A 15,632-nucleotide genomic window follows, 5' to 3' on the forward strand; every position below is an offset into this window, starting at 1 on the left:
AAGGAAGCACTCTGCTGTGGAGCATAGAGCCTGTCAGCTCACTGTTAAGACACAGCTCCAGTGTTGTCTCCCCACCTCTGGGGTTAGGAGGAGTGAAAGGAGGAATTCCACAAAAAGTCACACAGCCTGTGACTTGGTGGATATCACAAATCAGCCAGGGTAAGAGGGAGTGCTGGGATTTGGGTAGGGAAGGGAAGTAAGATCCCAGCAGACAGAGCAGTGTGTTCCAAGGCCATCAGTGAGAGCTAGCCTTGTGGTTGGAGAAACTTCAAGAAGTTCACAGGAGCCAGAGAGGACCAGGGAGTGACAAGAGACCAAGTCAGGGTGAGAAGCAGGGCCTGAGGGAGGATGTGAGCTGCTCTCTGCTCCAGACACAACTCTCAGTCTGCAGCGGAGGGCTGTTCATACCATGAGCACTGCCTTGGTGGCTCAGTCTGCTGTGGCCTGGGAGAAGACATGGCTCAGACAGCACCTACTGCTGCCTGCCCCCGTACCTATTTGTTGTGTGGTCTTACCCCACAGCTCCCAGATGAAACAGCACAGCACTGTTTAGTCTGGGATTATAACACGAAACAGGCAGTCAGGCCCCATGGCATGTTGTCTGTTTGCCTCTGTTTTCTGTCCGTAGTCCTTTCTCCCACTCATTTCTCATGAGGATCTGAGGGTTGGCAGAACATCTTGCCTGTGAGGGTTCTTATGCTTGGGGTTATTACTCCCCGTTTCAAAAGGAACCTCAGAACTTTCCAGAACCTTTCACCAGTGACTGTGGCATCCCCTTAGAGGTGGGTCGATGCAGCCATATACTGCTCAGCATCACATCCTTGATTTTGGGGTAGTCACACCTTTTATCTTGAGTTGCCTTTTATCTCAGATGGTTGGTCAACATCAAAATGTACTAATCATGACAGTATGAAGCAAAGTCCGTAATTTCCAGGCCCTCGGTTGAACTCATGTCCTGAAAATTGCACTGTTGCAGCCTGCATGTACCTGGAAAAGCCAAGGTTAGCTTTGTGGGGGTTATTCTTGTGGCATTTCAACTCCTGTGCTTAGGAGCAGTGAACTGAGGGGCAGCTTGCTGTGTAAGGGAGTATTTTTAACTCTTGCACCCTGGATTGCTTTCCTGTCATCCAGTGTGAATTGTTGCTAGTTTTGACCCAGGATTTCCCAACACTGCTACCTGACTGTTAAAGTAAAGCCGTAAATCAAAACTCACAGACACCTCGGCATGCTGAATATTTGCTTTGCAGTTGGGGACGGTGGACAGACATTCTTTCCCACGGACGCTATAAACGCCAGCTCACTGAGCAAGATGTCGAAACTATCTGCAGAACCATCCTGGTATACTGTCTTAATCATTACAAAGGCGATGAGAATATCAAAAGCTTCATCTGGGATCTGATCACACCCACAGCGGATGGCCAGACTCGAGCCTTGGTCAACCATTCTGGTAGGTTTCCGCCATGTTGTTTGTGCTACAGGGTCACAAAGCCATCAGGATCCTTCGTGACACACTGTTGATAAAGAGATGTGACATACACCCCGTATTTCCCTGCCTCATGCATTCCCTGCCTCTCTGCCATTGACACTATAATTGGAATGTAAAAGGCTTCTATTATTATTATGATGGTGATTCTAGGTTTATCAGCCCCTGTGCCAAGGGGAAGGAAGGGAAAGAAGGTGAAAGCCCAGAGCACACAGCCGGTGGTGCAGGATGCCGACTGGCTGGCCAGCTGCAACCCAGATGCCCTGTTCCAGGAGGACAGCTACAAGAAACACCTGAAGCATCACTGTAACAAGTATGTTATTAGAGGGTGGACCTGGAGAGTTTAATTCCCTTTTTATTCTTTAAAAAATGCATGCAGTCGGCCGTTCACGTCTGCAGATGCAGAACTCGCAGATTTGGAGGGCCAACTGAGGGACCTGAGCATCTGCGGATCTTGGTGTCTGAGGGGTGTCCTGGAACCATACTCCTGTGGATATGGAGGGACAGCTCTGTTATTAAGACTTTTAAATGGTGTAGTTGTTGCCTTTGCACAGCCTTACCATTTTTCTTGAAATGTGGTGTCAAGTTACAGGAGAGCATACGTTTAGGTGACTGATTATTTTTTAACATGGTAAGATACACAACACAACATTTACCATTTTTACCGTTTATAAGTGATCAATTCGTTGGCATTATTTACACTCACAATACTGTACCTGAAATGTTTCCATCATCCCAAATGTAAATACTATATCAATTAAACAGTAACTTGCCTGGCCCCTGGCAATTACCATTCTATGTTCTGTTTCTATTAGTTTGTCTGTCCTATATGTCTCCTAAGGGGAATCACAGATTATTTGTCTTTCTGTGCCTGGCTTACTTCACTTAATATTTTCAAGGTTCATTTGTGTTACGGTATCAGAATTTCATTCCTGTTTATGGCTGAATAGTATTCCATTGTGTGTATATGCCACGTTTTGTTTGTCTCAGTCATCTGTTGACAGACACTTGGGCTGGTTATCATAGCTGTTGTGAATAATGGTGCTATGAACATTGTAGAGGACTGGTTTTTAACCAGTATCTGTTAGATAATTGTAGTCAGCGTTATATGATCCCACCTTCAACTAGCTGCGTACAGTGGAGGGAGGACTGGGGAGTTCATGTATTATTTTTTGCTTAATATTACCTCAGTTGCTGGGTCCATTTTTTCTGCCTATGAGCTTAGAATCATATTTCTTACGTTTATTTCCAAAAACTGATTATAGATAATTGAAGAATATTGAACCTAAATTTATTTCATTGCTTGGAGTTCTGTTAACAGTTCCTATTAAACTAACATCTGCATATGTTGTTTCCTTATTCTGAATATGCGTTTTTCCGTATCACTAGTTCAGGCAACAATGCTACTGATCAGCTCTATGTCCTAGCTTCGTGTGACCTTGAGCAAGTTATTCAGCCTCTTGAGGACTCACTTTCCTGGTGAGTCCAGTAAACCTCGGCAGCAAGATCTCAGCTGGATGAGGCAGGATGTAAATAAGTATGCATTTCTCTCTGTAAAAGTAGCAGCAACAAAGTCTGAGCACATAATACTGGCAGCGTGCCAAGCGCTTTGTATGGCTTATCTGTTTGAGTTGTCTAAGATTAGTATGACTTTTATCCCCATTTAACTGACAAGGAAACTGAAACTAAAGTTGAGTAACCTCCTCAAGGACCCTCAGCCAGTTAAGGGGCAGAACCAGGTTTGAACCCAAGTAGATGAGGGCAGCCTCAGCTCGGAAGTCTTCTCTGCTCCTCAGAGCTGTGGTGAGGCTCCAAGGCATCTTCAGAACCATTACCTCCAACCCTTTTGGTATCTCAGAAACTTGGTGGTTACTGCTGTGGCATAAAAGTGCTTCCTAAAATCCTACCCCACTCACACTCTTAGAAAATGTCTGTTCAGTATGGTACAGTTAATGTTTAATCTCATGAGTTCACAAGAGAAAAAAAATCTAAAGAAATAGAAATGAGTTATCCAAAGTGAGTCTCTTCAGGGATTTACAAGCTCATGCTTGACCTATCCAGAGCCCATGCTGGCCATGAGTAGGCTCGTGGTTGGGGGAAGGCCTGTTGGGGAGCATCTGTTGATGTGTGATCGGGAGTTGTCTGTTGTGGTGAATCCTAGTTGTTATTTTGAAGTTTTAGGGACAGTTTCCACACCCTGAAAACAGCATGGTGTAGTAGAGCCTGAAGACCTAGTTCCAATTGTCCCATGTGCAAGGTAACTCTGTGGCCTTGGATTTGTCACTTATCTTCTGCTACCATCAGTTTTCCCATTTGAAAGTGGAAATTATAACTTGCCCTGCTTCATCATAGGGTTGTTGTGAAGATCAAAAGGGCTAGTATAAGTGTGAGACATTGGTTGTAAAGTGCTGTACAAGTACATGATGGGATTACTCAGCTGGGGAAATAACATTTGTATTATCATGTACTCATGGCCAAGAAGGCCACGATTCACCTGTCAGTCCCCAATGCACACCAGGGCTGTGCAGCAGGGGATACTAGCTTTGGTAGACACTGGCTTTTGGGACTTACCAGGTGGACTTTCTTGAAAGAATTATGTTTTAGCCATTGAGGAACTCCAAGCAGGATTGAAAATCTAGTTCCTAGAATTCCAAGCGTTTTAAAAAATCGATTTCTTGAGAATGATTAAGAATGTCAATGAATTGGACACATTTTAATTTTCTAATTTTTTTTTCAAGCTACTACAACTTAAGTTCCCAGGTACAAAAAACTAGAAGGAATAAAAATGTCTAACATAGTATTTCATACAGGAGAAGAGCAAGGACACACCTTCTACCCAACCCTGTCGCCATCTTCTTTTCTCGGAAGCAAAGTTGTATAATCTGAAAAACCTGACATTCCATATTGAGGGTTTATTGTAAGGTAGTAAAACCAGATTTTATATCTCGTTTATTCCTACAACTTCTGATGTGCTTCCAAAAATGGTATTAAGGCAGCAGCTGAGGAAATTTTATGAGATAATGAAGCAGAACAGTTACTGAAAGCCATCTGCTCAGTTGTTTACAAACTTGCTTCAATACTTCAGAGGCAATGGTAGGGTACGTGTCTAAACTTCACAAGCTGCACTAGGTAGAACTAAATGAAGTGCGCCTGGGCTGGGCTGAGCTTGGGCCCTCTCTGTGCAGTGTGAGCGGTTGCCAGGCAGGCCTGTTGGAAGCCAGCAGAAAGCACCACACAGAGGTGATTATGTGCCACCATCTGTCACGCTTCAAGCCTACCATACAGCATGGCTAATCAGCCTTGGCAGGATGATGGATGAACAGCAGCAGCTGCCAAAAGCCACTGTTGGCAAACAGTCCTGAAGTTAAGAACTTTTTCCCCCCTCTGTCTTCCTCTCCAGGGTCCTGCTGCGTGTCCGCATGCTGTACTACCTAAGACAAGAAGTGATAGGAGACCAGGCAGATAAGATCTTAGAGGGTGCTGACTCAAGGTTAGTGCGAGCTCACGTTTGTACTCAACCTCAGTGAGATAATCTGGGTAGCCGGAAAGCATCATGGATTGTGTTTCAGAACCTTCGTAAACCACTAGTAACCCATCTCCTTTTTTGCATCTTGAATGCGGTATTTGTCCTTCCTGCTTGGGGATGTGATGAGAATCAGGAAAAGGCTGTTTGTATTTATGTTTGTAGTGTAAAGAGGTGCGAACTAAAGCACTGGTGTTCTGAGATGACCCTTAAAATGGGATACCATGTGATAAAGTTCTTTCTGGTCATAGCAGAGGGCTACTGACTCATGCCCTTTCTTTTTACCTTTGCTGATACCTCCCCACCATGCTCAGATGTTTATTGTGGGAGAGAGGGCACGTGAGCCGTGTATCACATTCATTACTTGGAATTCTTTTTTAATACTAATATTTCTTATAAATGTTGTCTTTCAGTGAAGCCGATGTGTGGATCCCTGAACCTTTCCATGCTGAAGTTCCTGCAGATTGGTGGGATAAGGAAGCAGACAAATCCCTCTTAATTGGAGTGTTCAAACATGGTAAGTGACGTTTCTGTTTGAATACATCTCGACTGTATGGCTTGGTCTTTATTTAGAACTCTTTACATACTCTTTTCCAAAGTCATAATATTAATGAGGATAGTTCCAAAGGACTCTTGGCGTCTACCATTTTTCTGTACTAAAAATCTAATATGAACTGTAAATATCAGATGCTGTTTTTGAATGTTTGTTGAGCATTTGAGAAGAAAACATTTCTTTCTTGGCTGTAAATAAAACCCAAACCATATTTGTTTTAATAATAGCCAAGTTGTACTATAGCTCTCCCTAAACTTTGCTTCCAGCATGGCTTCCCTTGCTAACTCTGCCAACCAGTGTCAAAGTGGACGGTGGGCTTAACCTCTGCTATTAATCTGTACAAGTGCCTCCTGGGCTTTGTTCCAAGCAATATTTCACAAATGTCAGTGCTGAGAACTCGTGGCTCCCCTGAGTGGGATGCAGCCTTGTTAACTTTGAAAGGCTGGGGATGCAGAACTGGCATGATATATACAGTGAGCGATTCCTGATTATAATCCCAATTCTCTGGAGGTCGTGGAGGTATTCTCAGCAGTCCAGCCTGACTAAAGGGGAGAATGATGGCTTATAAAACCTTTCATGATTACAGTTTGGCTTGCGGCTCTACAGCAGTTAGGAGCGGTGTGTTGTAGTACACATCCTAATTGAATTGTGCTGTTCTGCCTATGTACTGCAGCCGCGTTTTGTGAGCTCAGCCTCAAAATCATTTTCCCGCAGTGCACTGTTGGGATCTGCCATTTTCCATCTAGTCAACTTGGGCAGTCAAAAAGCAAATTGCAGTTTGAAAACCATAGAGGGAACGGTGTCATCTTACTGACATGCATCATCCTAAACCTAATAAGACAGGTTCGCTGGCCTTACGTATATGGGGATTTTTCAGCCAGCCATGCGAGTTCCTGCAGGACTGATGCTATTCACAGGGTGGATGGGGGTGGACTCAGCGCACCCCTGCAGAGGTCATAAAGGAACATTGCGAAGCCTTCTAAATGTCAAGCAAAATTAGATCTGGGGGAAAATAGGTTCAGAAATCCTCCCAGGCATCTTGCAGTTATTCTGAACCTGTTTTTCTATTAGTGTTTGTGGTAATTCTGATAATATCCCTGAGGTGTAACTTGGCCCCCAGTACCTTCCCTAGAAGGAGCATTCCATAGTATCCTCTACTAAAACAAGGTCCACTTAGATTCAACATAGATGCTAACCTTGACTGAGAAACAAACTTGTGTTGTGGCAGTGCTGTGATTTTGCCTGTGATGGGGCCTTTCTTTGTTTCTGTGTTTTCTGTGCACGGATGGGCACGGCACAGGCTATGAGAAGTACAACTCCATGCGAGCTGACCCCGCACTGTGCTTTCTGGAACGAGTTGGTATGCCTGATGCCAAGGCCATAGCTGCCGAGCAAAGAGGAACAGACATGCTAGCAGATGGTGGTGACGGGTAAGAAGGACATTTTAAAATTTGAATAAACTTTATGTCAGTTTCACATCTATTGGCAGCGTTCAGTTCTTACCCTGCACTACACACTGTATTGTGTCAGATTTGAAGTTCAAGTGCTGTTTACCAGTCTACTCTATTTGTGTGTTGTAATGACTGTTTAAAGGATGTACATTATCTTGATAATCTGAAACTTGTTTTTCTTTTCCAAATGTCATTTCCCCCGACCTCTCCAGACCCCCTCCACCACCCTGCCACGGCTGCATGTTTTAAATACTGATAGAGTTGCTTTTGATGTCAAACCCATAATTAAAAGTAGCACTGGATAGATTGTTACTCTTTCCTACCCACCCCGCCTTCCCTCTCTTGCTTATCAGTATCATTCGAACAATTTTTATGTTTGTTTTACATAGGGGAGAATTTGATAGAGAAGATGAAGACCCAGAATATAAACCAACCAGAACACCATTCAAAGATGAAATAGATGTATGAACTTGAGTATATTGGCTTTTATAGCTCCATTAAATATTATATGCCCATATAAGACTTGTTAAACTTTATAGATAATGACCTTTTCTTTAAAAGACAAAGAAAAATGAGACCCCAAATTAAAGTCATTCTGTTTCTTTGCTTTCAAGGAATTTGCAAATTCTCCTCCAGAGGATAAGGAAGAATCCATGGAAATACATGCCACAGGTAAGGCCCCAGAAAAGCTCGTGCAGCTGAGCAGTCATTGTTCATGTGGTAGGGACTGTCCTGCTTCACAATGGCAGTGTCTTAACACCTTGTTTCTTCTACACTGACCTGTTTTGTGAATCATTTTAATTCTTGTTAATGGTTGTGTTTTCATTACATTGAATTTCTTAGCTAGGATAACTGTTTCTTTGATGATAATTAGCTGATTTATATTTTACACTAATTAGTGAAAAATTTTAAGTATCTAAACTATAACTCTTGGGAATAGAGAATTTGCTCTGTATTTACCTAAAATATTTTCAGTTTATTTAGAATATTGACCTTTTACCGAATAAAATCATTACACAACAATTATGCAGTTATTTTTTATACTCAAGATGATTATTGCACATACATTAGAGGAGAGTACCTTATAAGGAAGTTTATGCTGTAAAGTGTGTTTCTTTATGTAGGACTAATAAATAATGTTTTCACCCCCTCTAAGGAATTAAAAAAGAAATAAGTGTATACGTTCCAAGCGAATGTTATTACTTATTTATATTTTTAAAATGAGGGCACTGAGATGCCCTTACCCACACTGTCATTTGAATCTTAACGAGTCATCCTGTTTTGTTGGAATACTCTGTGTGTTGCAAGATTTCAGCTACACATTTCAAAAATGTTTTTCCACTTCCGCAGGCAAGCACAGTGAGAGTAATGCTGAGTTAGGCCAACTTTACTGGCCTAACACTTCAACCCTGACTACACGTCTGCGCCGGCTCATTACTGCCTATCAGCGCAGCTATAAAAGGCAACAGATGAGGCAAGAGGCCCTAATGAAGACTGACCGGCGCAGACGGCGGCCTCGAGAGGAAGTGAGAGCTCTGGAAGCGGAAAGGGAAGCTATTATATCTGAGAAGCGGCAAAAGTGAGTTTCTTCAGGGTTTCACTCAGCTCCTGGTACATTCCCTTCTGCCCTGCTCCTGTAGACCCACAGGAGATGGGACTCATATCAAAGAGTGACTGCCAAAGAAAGGCTCACTCCAGCAAAGCAGTCTGTCTCCCCACCCCCAAATAACTACCATGTATAAAGTCTGGGAGAAAGGGGAAAAGAAACAGTAAATATTAAGTCTTTTCCTGAAGTGTGATGCAAGCTAATGTAATCTTTCTAACAGGTGGACAAGAAGAGAAGAGGCTGATTTTTACCGTGTGGTATCTACCTTTGGGGTTATTTTTGACCCTGTGAAACAGCAATTTGACTGGAATCAATTTCGAGCCTTTGCCAGGCTTGACAAAAAGTCTGATGAAAGTTTGGAGAAATACTTCAGTTGTTTTGTGGCCATGTGTAGGCGAGTATGTCGAATGCCTGTCAAGCCAGATGATGGTAGGTACATTTAGCAACAAAGCTCTATGTGAAAAGACCAGTAAAGTGAAACATAAGAAAGTGTACAATGTAGACTGCTTTTGAGTTCTTCCCAAGTAAATATGAGCCCTTCTGTGTTATAGAACCGCCAGACCTCTCCTCCATAATTGAGCCGATCACAGAGGAGCGAGCCTCTCGAACTCTGTACCGCATTGAGCTACTACGGAAGATCCGCGAGCAGGTTCTCCATCACCCCCAGCTGGGAGAGAGGCTTAAGCTCTGCCAGCCAAGCTTGGATCTGCCAGAGTGGTGGGAGTGTGGACGGCATGACCGAGACTTGCTGGTTGGTGCTGCTAAACATGGGGTCAGTCGGACAGATTATCACATCCTCAATGACCCTGAGTTATCCTTCTTGGATGCACATAAAAACTTTGCTCAAAACAGAGGAGCAGGTAATACATCTTCCTTGAATCCACTGGCAGTTGGATTTGGCCAGACTCCTCCAGTCATGTCATCTGCTCACATTCAAGATGAGAAGGTACTGGAACAAGCGGAAGGCAAAGTGGAGGAGTCTGAAAACTCAACTGCTAAGGAGAAAGGTGAGGGCAAAGAAGAGGAAGAAGAAACCGACGGCAGCGGAAAGGAGAGCAAGCAGGAATGTGAGGCGGAGGCCAGCTCTGCGAAAAATGAACTGAAAGGTGTCGAGGTCGGCGTAGACGCTGGGTCCAAATCTATCTCAGAGAAAGGTTCCGAAGAGGATGAAGAGGAAAAGCTGGAGGATGACGATAAGTCGGAAGAGTCTTCCCAGCCTGAAGGTAAGGCCTCACCACTGGCCCCTCTCCCGATCCCACAGCAGCTGGTTGTGAGATACGTTGCTTTCTGGCAGCATGGCACCTGCTCTTTTCTTTTTCACGAGTACTTAGTGTACATTTTCTTCCATGAGGGGATAGTTTCAAGTTTTGCTTATACCTGTGTTTTGCCCTGGCACCTTATGGCACCTAACCATGGTATTTTGAACAACGTAAACTCTTAAGAAGAGTTGCATGGACACATTAGCAACTTTTGGTTTAAGGATGGAAGTTAGCTTGTAGTGACAGTGTATTAAGAATTCTATGTGATTTTAATTTTGACAAATGTGAGGGAAGGTGGTCATTCACTGAGTAAATATTGTTAATCATTTTGAAACAATTGGTGCTTATGTTTTGATTCAGAAGTAAAGAGTAGGAATAGAATCTAAAAATAACCAATTTTTTAAGTCGCAGTAAGGTTGCTGAAACTGGCCCAAAGTAAAAATGAAGCACATACTGTGCTGTAGCTGGAACCTTCAACTTTTGCCAGAAGATCAGCCCTTTTTTCTGTGAGGAAGAAAATAGGCTCTTGAGTCAATGACTTGGTTGGCTGTCATCCTCCTGTAAGGTTTACTTGCACAGTGCTAGGTGGCTAGTGACTAACCTCTCTCAGCCTCTTGTCATCATCTGCAAGATGGAAATAACACCATCTATGTGAAATGGCTGTTACAAGCTTTAGACAACAATGCCTAATACCATTCTAGCCATGTAGTAGGTACTCAATAAAATGGAGCTGATTAGTATTCACATTTTTAATCGTGTCCTTTCTAAACTTCAGTTTCCCTGATACTGTGGTTGTGAGTAATGCACATTAACTCATTTCTCAGCAGGAGCTGTCTCTAGAGGGAAGAATTTTGATGAAGAAAGCAATGCTTCCATGAGCACTGCTAGAGATGAAACCCGAGATGGATTCTACATGGAGGACGGAGATCCTTCAGTAGCTCAGCTCCTTCATGAAAGAACATTTGCCTTCTCATTTTGGCCTAAGGTTGGCAGGTTTTTGTTGCTGTTGTTGTTTGGCTGACCAAAAGGGATTAGGGTAGAGGAAATCTTTCTAACTTGATTTTTCAAATAATTTTAAGGTAAACTTTTGACACAGTATATGAAGATAACTATAGATTTTTCTTACGCTTTTAAAGAATGATCTGAAAAAGCCCAAAGAAAAAAATTGTAGAACACTTTTCCAATAGGATGAGAAATGTGATGTGAAAGAAAGATAATAAGAAATAGAAGTGTTTATATGGATGGATCTTTGGCTCCATGTGGCTTTTAGGTTACTTACCCCTGTTGTCTAGTATAATCTGTGGATTATCACTGTGTTTTAAAAATTTTTTATGTGAAATAAAGCCTTCAGATTTAAGACAACTTTATATTTTTGGAAACCTACCAGCTTCTTGACTTGGGAGAGGGTATACTGTTGACCCATTTGCTCTTAACACATTATGAGATAATTCCAAATGTAGTTATCTGTAACCAAAAGCAAAATGGAAATTACTTTTTTGGCTAAATAGTATAATTTTATAATAATTCCCCGTATAATTTAGATCTGGTTTTCGGGGTGAGGAAATAATCATCCTAATCACCATAACAGGGCTGTCTGGTTTAAAACAACACAAAAAATGAGCTTCAGTCAGCCTACCCTCAGGCTGGTCTTTCCCAGTATTATTGTTGTTTAAGAAACAAGGTGAAAATTTTGACCAAAGAATGTACTGTCAAAGATACTTTCTTTCCTCTGTCTGTCCCTTTAGTTCCCCTGTTATGCTAACCTCCTTTATTGAGTGTAGGAGGGAGTTTCCCAGATCAGTCAAAGGTTATAGTAGCAGGCACTTTTAATCTAGGGAAACTCAGTCTAAAGCTGTAATTAGAAATTTTTAGTGTACACGCTTCAATGAAATTTGAAGTGATAATAGGTAGGGAATGCAAATTGACATTCATTAGGTGTTCCTAGGTTGGTGCCCATTTCATAATGCTGAACTTTATTAATAGTGACGCTAATGATGTCCTACTTCCTGGGACTGCAATCCAGCCTGTAGATCTGAAGGGCCTGGGCAGCAAGATGCTAATGCAGGGTTTCCATTGTCATCCACTGACGTCCACCAGCAGAGGTCTGTGGAGCTTGTACAAGAGTTACTTTTTAAATATGAAGATATTTTGAAGGTGGTGATTATTTAGTACATTTTTCTGTTTTACGAAGTTCAGTGTTTGTAATTTTAAAATAGCATGTTTTCTGTGTTGAAGCCACCTAGGACCTTCTGCCAGATCAATGCCATTATAGGAGATTTTGTTTATTTACTTTCTTACTTGGTTTCTTGCCTTTTGTTTTCTTTTACTCTTTGTCCTCCAGTTGACTTTTAAACATTTTATGCTCTTTTGCATCTTGATGGATGTATTTATCTAGTAATTTTAACCAGGGCTTTGTTAAAATTTCTTGTGACTTTTCTTCTCCCTCCAGGATAGAGTAATGATAAACCGATTAGACAACATCTGTGAAGCAGTGTTGAAAGGCAAATGGCCAGTAAATAGGCGCCAGATGTTTGATTTCCAAGGCCTCATCCCAGGTTACACACCCACCACAGTGGACAGCCCCTTGCAGAAGAGGAGCTTTGCTGAGCTCTCCATGGTCGGCCAAGCCAGCATTAGTGGGAGTGAGGACCTCACTACTTCTCCTCAGTTATCAAAAGTAAGTTAGAATGGCTTGTTTCTGCAGCTTAAAAGGGAGCCCTCTAAGCCTTAACTGAGTTTGGGAGCTTATATTTCACTGGTCCTGCTTAGAAATAAGATAGCTGCTGTTTCCTCAGCTCTGTGCACCAGTCATGAATGCTTAATTCCTTAACCTTCTTGTTCCTTATTTCTAAAACCAGCCCATATAGCCGATACAATTCTGGCTCACTGCAACCCTACTCTGTTGGAATTTTTCAATAGGAAGATGCCCTCAACCTCTCTGTCCCTCGCCAGCGGAGGAGGAGGAGGAGAAAAATCGAAATTGAGGCCGAAAGAGCTGCCAAGAGGCGAAATCTCATGGAGATGGTTGCCCAGCTTCGAGAGTCTCAGGTGGTCTCAGAAAATGGACAAGAAAAAGTTGTAGATTTATCGAAGGCCTCAAGAGAGGCAACAAGTTCTACCTCAAATTTTTCATCTCTTTCTTCAAAGTTTATCTTGCCTAATGTCTCGACACCAGTGTCTGATGCCTTTAAGACTCAAATGGAACTGCTCCAAGCAGGCCTTTCGCGCACACCCACAAGGCATCTCCTTAATGGCTCCCTAGTGGATGGAGAGCCTCCTATGAAGAGGAGGCGGGGAAGGAGGAAAAATGTGGAGGGCCTTGATCTGCTTTTCATGAGCCACAAACGGACGTCATTGAGTGCAGTAAGTCGGGGAGCTTGCCTGCATGGCGATTGCACATGTTGACAGCTGAGGGTCCCGTGATGCTCACGCTGCTGGGCTGTGTTTCTCTCAGCAGCATGGTATGAAAGCCAGCTTCCTCCACTAAAGAAATAGTTTTACAGTGAACAGTCATGATTCTGATCATTGATACAGATCACTTGGCCTGAACGAACTGTAGCTTGAGGATGTATTCTTCCCAAGTTCTGATGTGTTGATTGCTCCCAGAAGAACAGCCCAACCCAGAAACATGTTCTTCTGAGCCTAGAATTGTTATCTCTGAATTCTCGAGGTGAAACAAGTTTCTGCTCTTAAAGCTATTGATGTGTTTTAGGCCTGGCATTTATTAGAATTAGTATAAATGTTTCGTTTTGGACCTAAGATTTGTTACATAAAAAGCTAGTGACGGCAAATTCTCCTACCTCCGTAAGTATTTTAAAAATCTGAGCTGCATCTTTGCTAGAATAGGTTTGAATAGAACGTATGAACCAATGGATTTTGACTTTCCCTTTCTCAATTCAGAGGAAATAAATGAATGCAGTATAATCAAAATGATTTTCTTTCTTAATCTGCTTCAACTACATCTCACCCAAAAATGTGGTGCCTGACTCACTGATGACCAGAATTTTATCCCAAAGAGCACATTTACATGTGTTTTTTAGAAAAATGGTTTAGTACTATATATCTTGAACCTATTGACTAGAAGCCCCAGTCACCATAGTGGCTGGAGCTCCTTGTCTGTGTTGTGAAGAGTGGGTGCTCTGGGAAGCCTTCCAGGTGCTGGGCCGTCCTGGCCCCTTCCTCAAGCAGTGGGACATAGTTTGGGAAATACTGAAATTTGAGATTGAGGGAAGACAGTTGTCTGTTGCAGCATGTTTTTTCTTACTCCATCCCTATTATTATTTGCCCATTTTCTATTTCTTGAACCCAGAGAAAGCTTAATAAGAAGGCAGGATAAGACATGGTTGAGTTGAAGTTCAGAAACGAAAAATAACATTCACTGAAATTTGTTTGCCCTCTGGTGGAGTCTAATTAAAACAGAAGCATTCAGAGTAAATTTTCAAAATTGGACCGGGCACAGTGGCTCACGCCTGTAATCCCAGCACTCTGGGAGGCCGAGGCAGGTAGATCACTTGAGGTCAGGAGTTCAAGACCAGCCTGGCCAAAATGGCAAAACCTTGCCTCTACTCAAATTATAAAAATTAGCCTGGCCTGGTGGCATGTGCCTGTGATCCCAGCTACTCAGGATGCTGAGGCAGGAGAATTGCTTGAACCCGGGAGGTGGAGGTTGCAGTGAGCCACAATCGCGCCACTGTACTCCAGCCTGGGCGACAGAGCAAGACTGCGTTTCAAAAAAATAAAAATTTTTTTTTTTCAAAATTGATTACCAATGCACCAGTCATCATAATGGTCACATTTGTTGATGGTATGATTGTTTTCGGAATCCTGTAAAAGTATACTTTGTAATGGACTAGCTGTGACTTATATGTTTTCTGTAAGTTAAAACACCATTTCTAGGGGTATGGCCCTGAAACAGAGTTGTAGCACTAGTGATTAGCCTTTCTGTTTGAAACTACTTCTTTGATAGATTTTGTTGACTGATAAATTCTTTCTCCACAAACTTTAACAAATTAGGAAGTTTCTGCAGCTGACACTTCTTTTTGTTTATTATCATGTTCAATATTTGTAGGGTTTTTTGTGTTTTGAAACAGGGTTTGTTTTTGAGACAGGGTCTCACTCTGTCACCCGGGCTGGAGCACAGTGGCACAATCTTGGCTCACTGCAGCCTTCACCTCCCGGGCTCAAGTGATTCTCCCACCTCAGCCTCCCGAGTAGATGGAACTATAGGCGTGTGCCACCATACTCGGCTAATTGTTTTGTATTTTTGGTGGGGACAGGGTTTCACCATGTTGCCCAGGCTGGTCTCGAACTTCTGGGCTCAAGTAATCCACCCACCTCAGCCGCCTGAAGTACTGGGATTACAGGCAATTATGTTCAATATTTGGATCATGACACAGCTTTATTTCTGGACCAGGTGTTAGGAATGAATAATGCAACCCAGGTGCTTTCTTCTACACACCCTATTTTAAATGTGTGACTGATTTTATTCATTTCACTATTTTAAGTCTTTAAGAATTCGTTGATATTTTTCTGAAGTCACATTTAGAAAGCCTGAGAAAATTCCTAATTGAAGTTAGAGAATGTGTTTTTAAAACTTTTTTTTTTTAACCGTCACATTTTGAAATGTAGGGATTCCTCATTTGGTGTTGTCGGGGGTGATGTGCATGCACAGAAAATACAAGGAAAGCACTGATCGATCTGTAAATAAACCGAGTAGGAAAGAGATGTAAAGGCCAGCAGTGTTACCTGGATGAAAGA

At 42.4% G+C, this 15,632-nt stretch overlaps 1 protein-coding gene and 1 long non-coding RNA gene across 12 annotated transcripts in view; one reads left to right on the forward strand and one right to left on the reverse strand.

Annotated features, from left to right (window-relative positions):
• The window catches only part of CHD7 (chromodomain helicase DNA binding protein 7), a 188,464-nt gene that overhangs the window by 165,033 nt on the left and 7,799 nt on the right, over positions 1-15,632 (forward strand). For 7 of the 11 annotated variants that reach the window (XM_021942359.2, XM_021942365.2, XM_021942360.2 and 4 more), the window contains 14 exons: positions 1,248-1,447; positions 1,637-1,796; positions 2,873-2,962; positions 4,884-4,973; positions 5,420-5,523; positions 6,860-6,989; positions 7,400-7,472; positions 7,625-7,682; positions 8,361-8,589; positions 8,837-9,045; positions 9,168-9,839; positions 10,700-10,860; positions 12,325-12,552; positions 12,795-13,238. In XM_021942359.2, the coding sequence (XP_021798051.1) occupies positions 1,248-1,447; positions 1,637-1,796; positions 2,873-2,962; positions 4,884-4,973; positions 5,420-5,523; positions 6,860-6,989; positions 7,400-7,472; positions 7,625-7,682; positions 8,361-8,589; positions 8,837-9,045; positions 9,168-9,839; positions 10,700-10,860; positions 12,325-12,552; positions 12,795-13,238 (2,848 nt within the window). Of the gene's footprint in view, positions 1-1,247; positions 1,448-1,636; positions 1,797-2,872; positions 2,963-4,883; positions 4,974-5,419; positions 5,524-6,859; positions 6,990-7,399; positions 7,473-7,624; positions 7,683-8,360; positions 8,590-8,836; positions 9,046-9,167; positions 9,840-10,699; positions 10,861-12,324; positions 12,553-12,733; positions 13,239-15,632 lie in introns of those variants that run through there. The other 4 variants (XM_021942363.2, XM_031669573.1, XM_021942367.2 and 1 more) reach the window with 4 other exon arrangements.
• LOC108587243 overlaps positions 1-15,632 on the reverse strand; it is a 36,786-nt gene that overhangs the window by 17,001 nt on the left and 4,153 nt on the right. The window contains exon 2 of the long non-coding RNA XR_004185827.1: positions 11,260-11,339. This is a non-coding gene — a long non-coding RNA (uncharacterized LOC108587243). The remainder of the gene's footprint in view (positions 1-11,259; positions 11,340-15,632) is intronic.

This window comes from Papio anubis, chromosome 8 (assembly GCF_008728515.1).
Source record: "Papio anubis isolate 15944 chromosome 8, Panubis1.0, whole genome shotgun sequence".
NCBI classification, from domain to species: domain Eukaryota; kingdom Metazoa; phylum Chordata; class Mammalia; order Primates; family Cercopithecidae; genus Papio; species Papio anubis.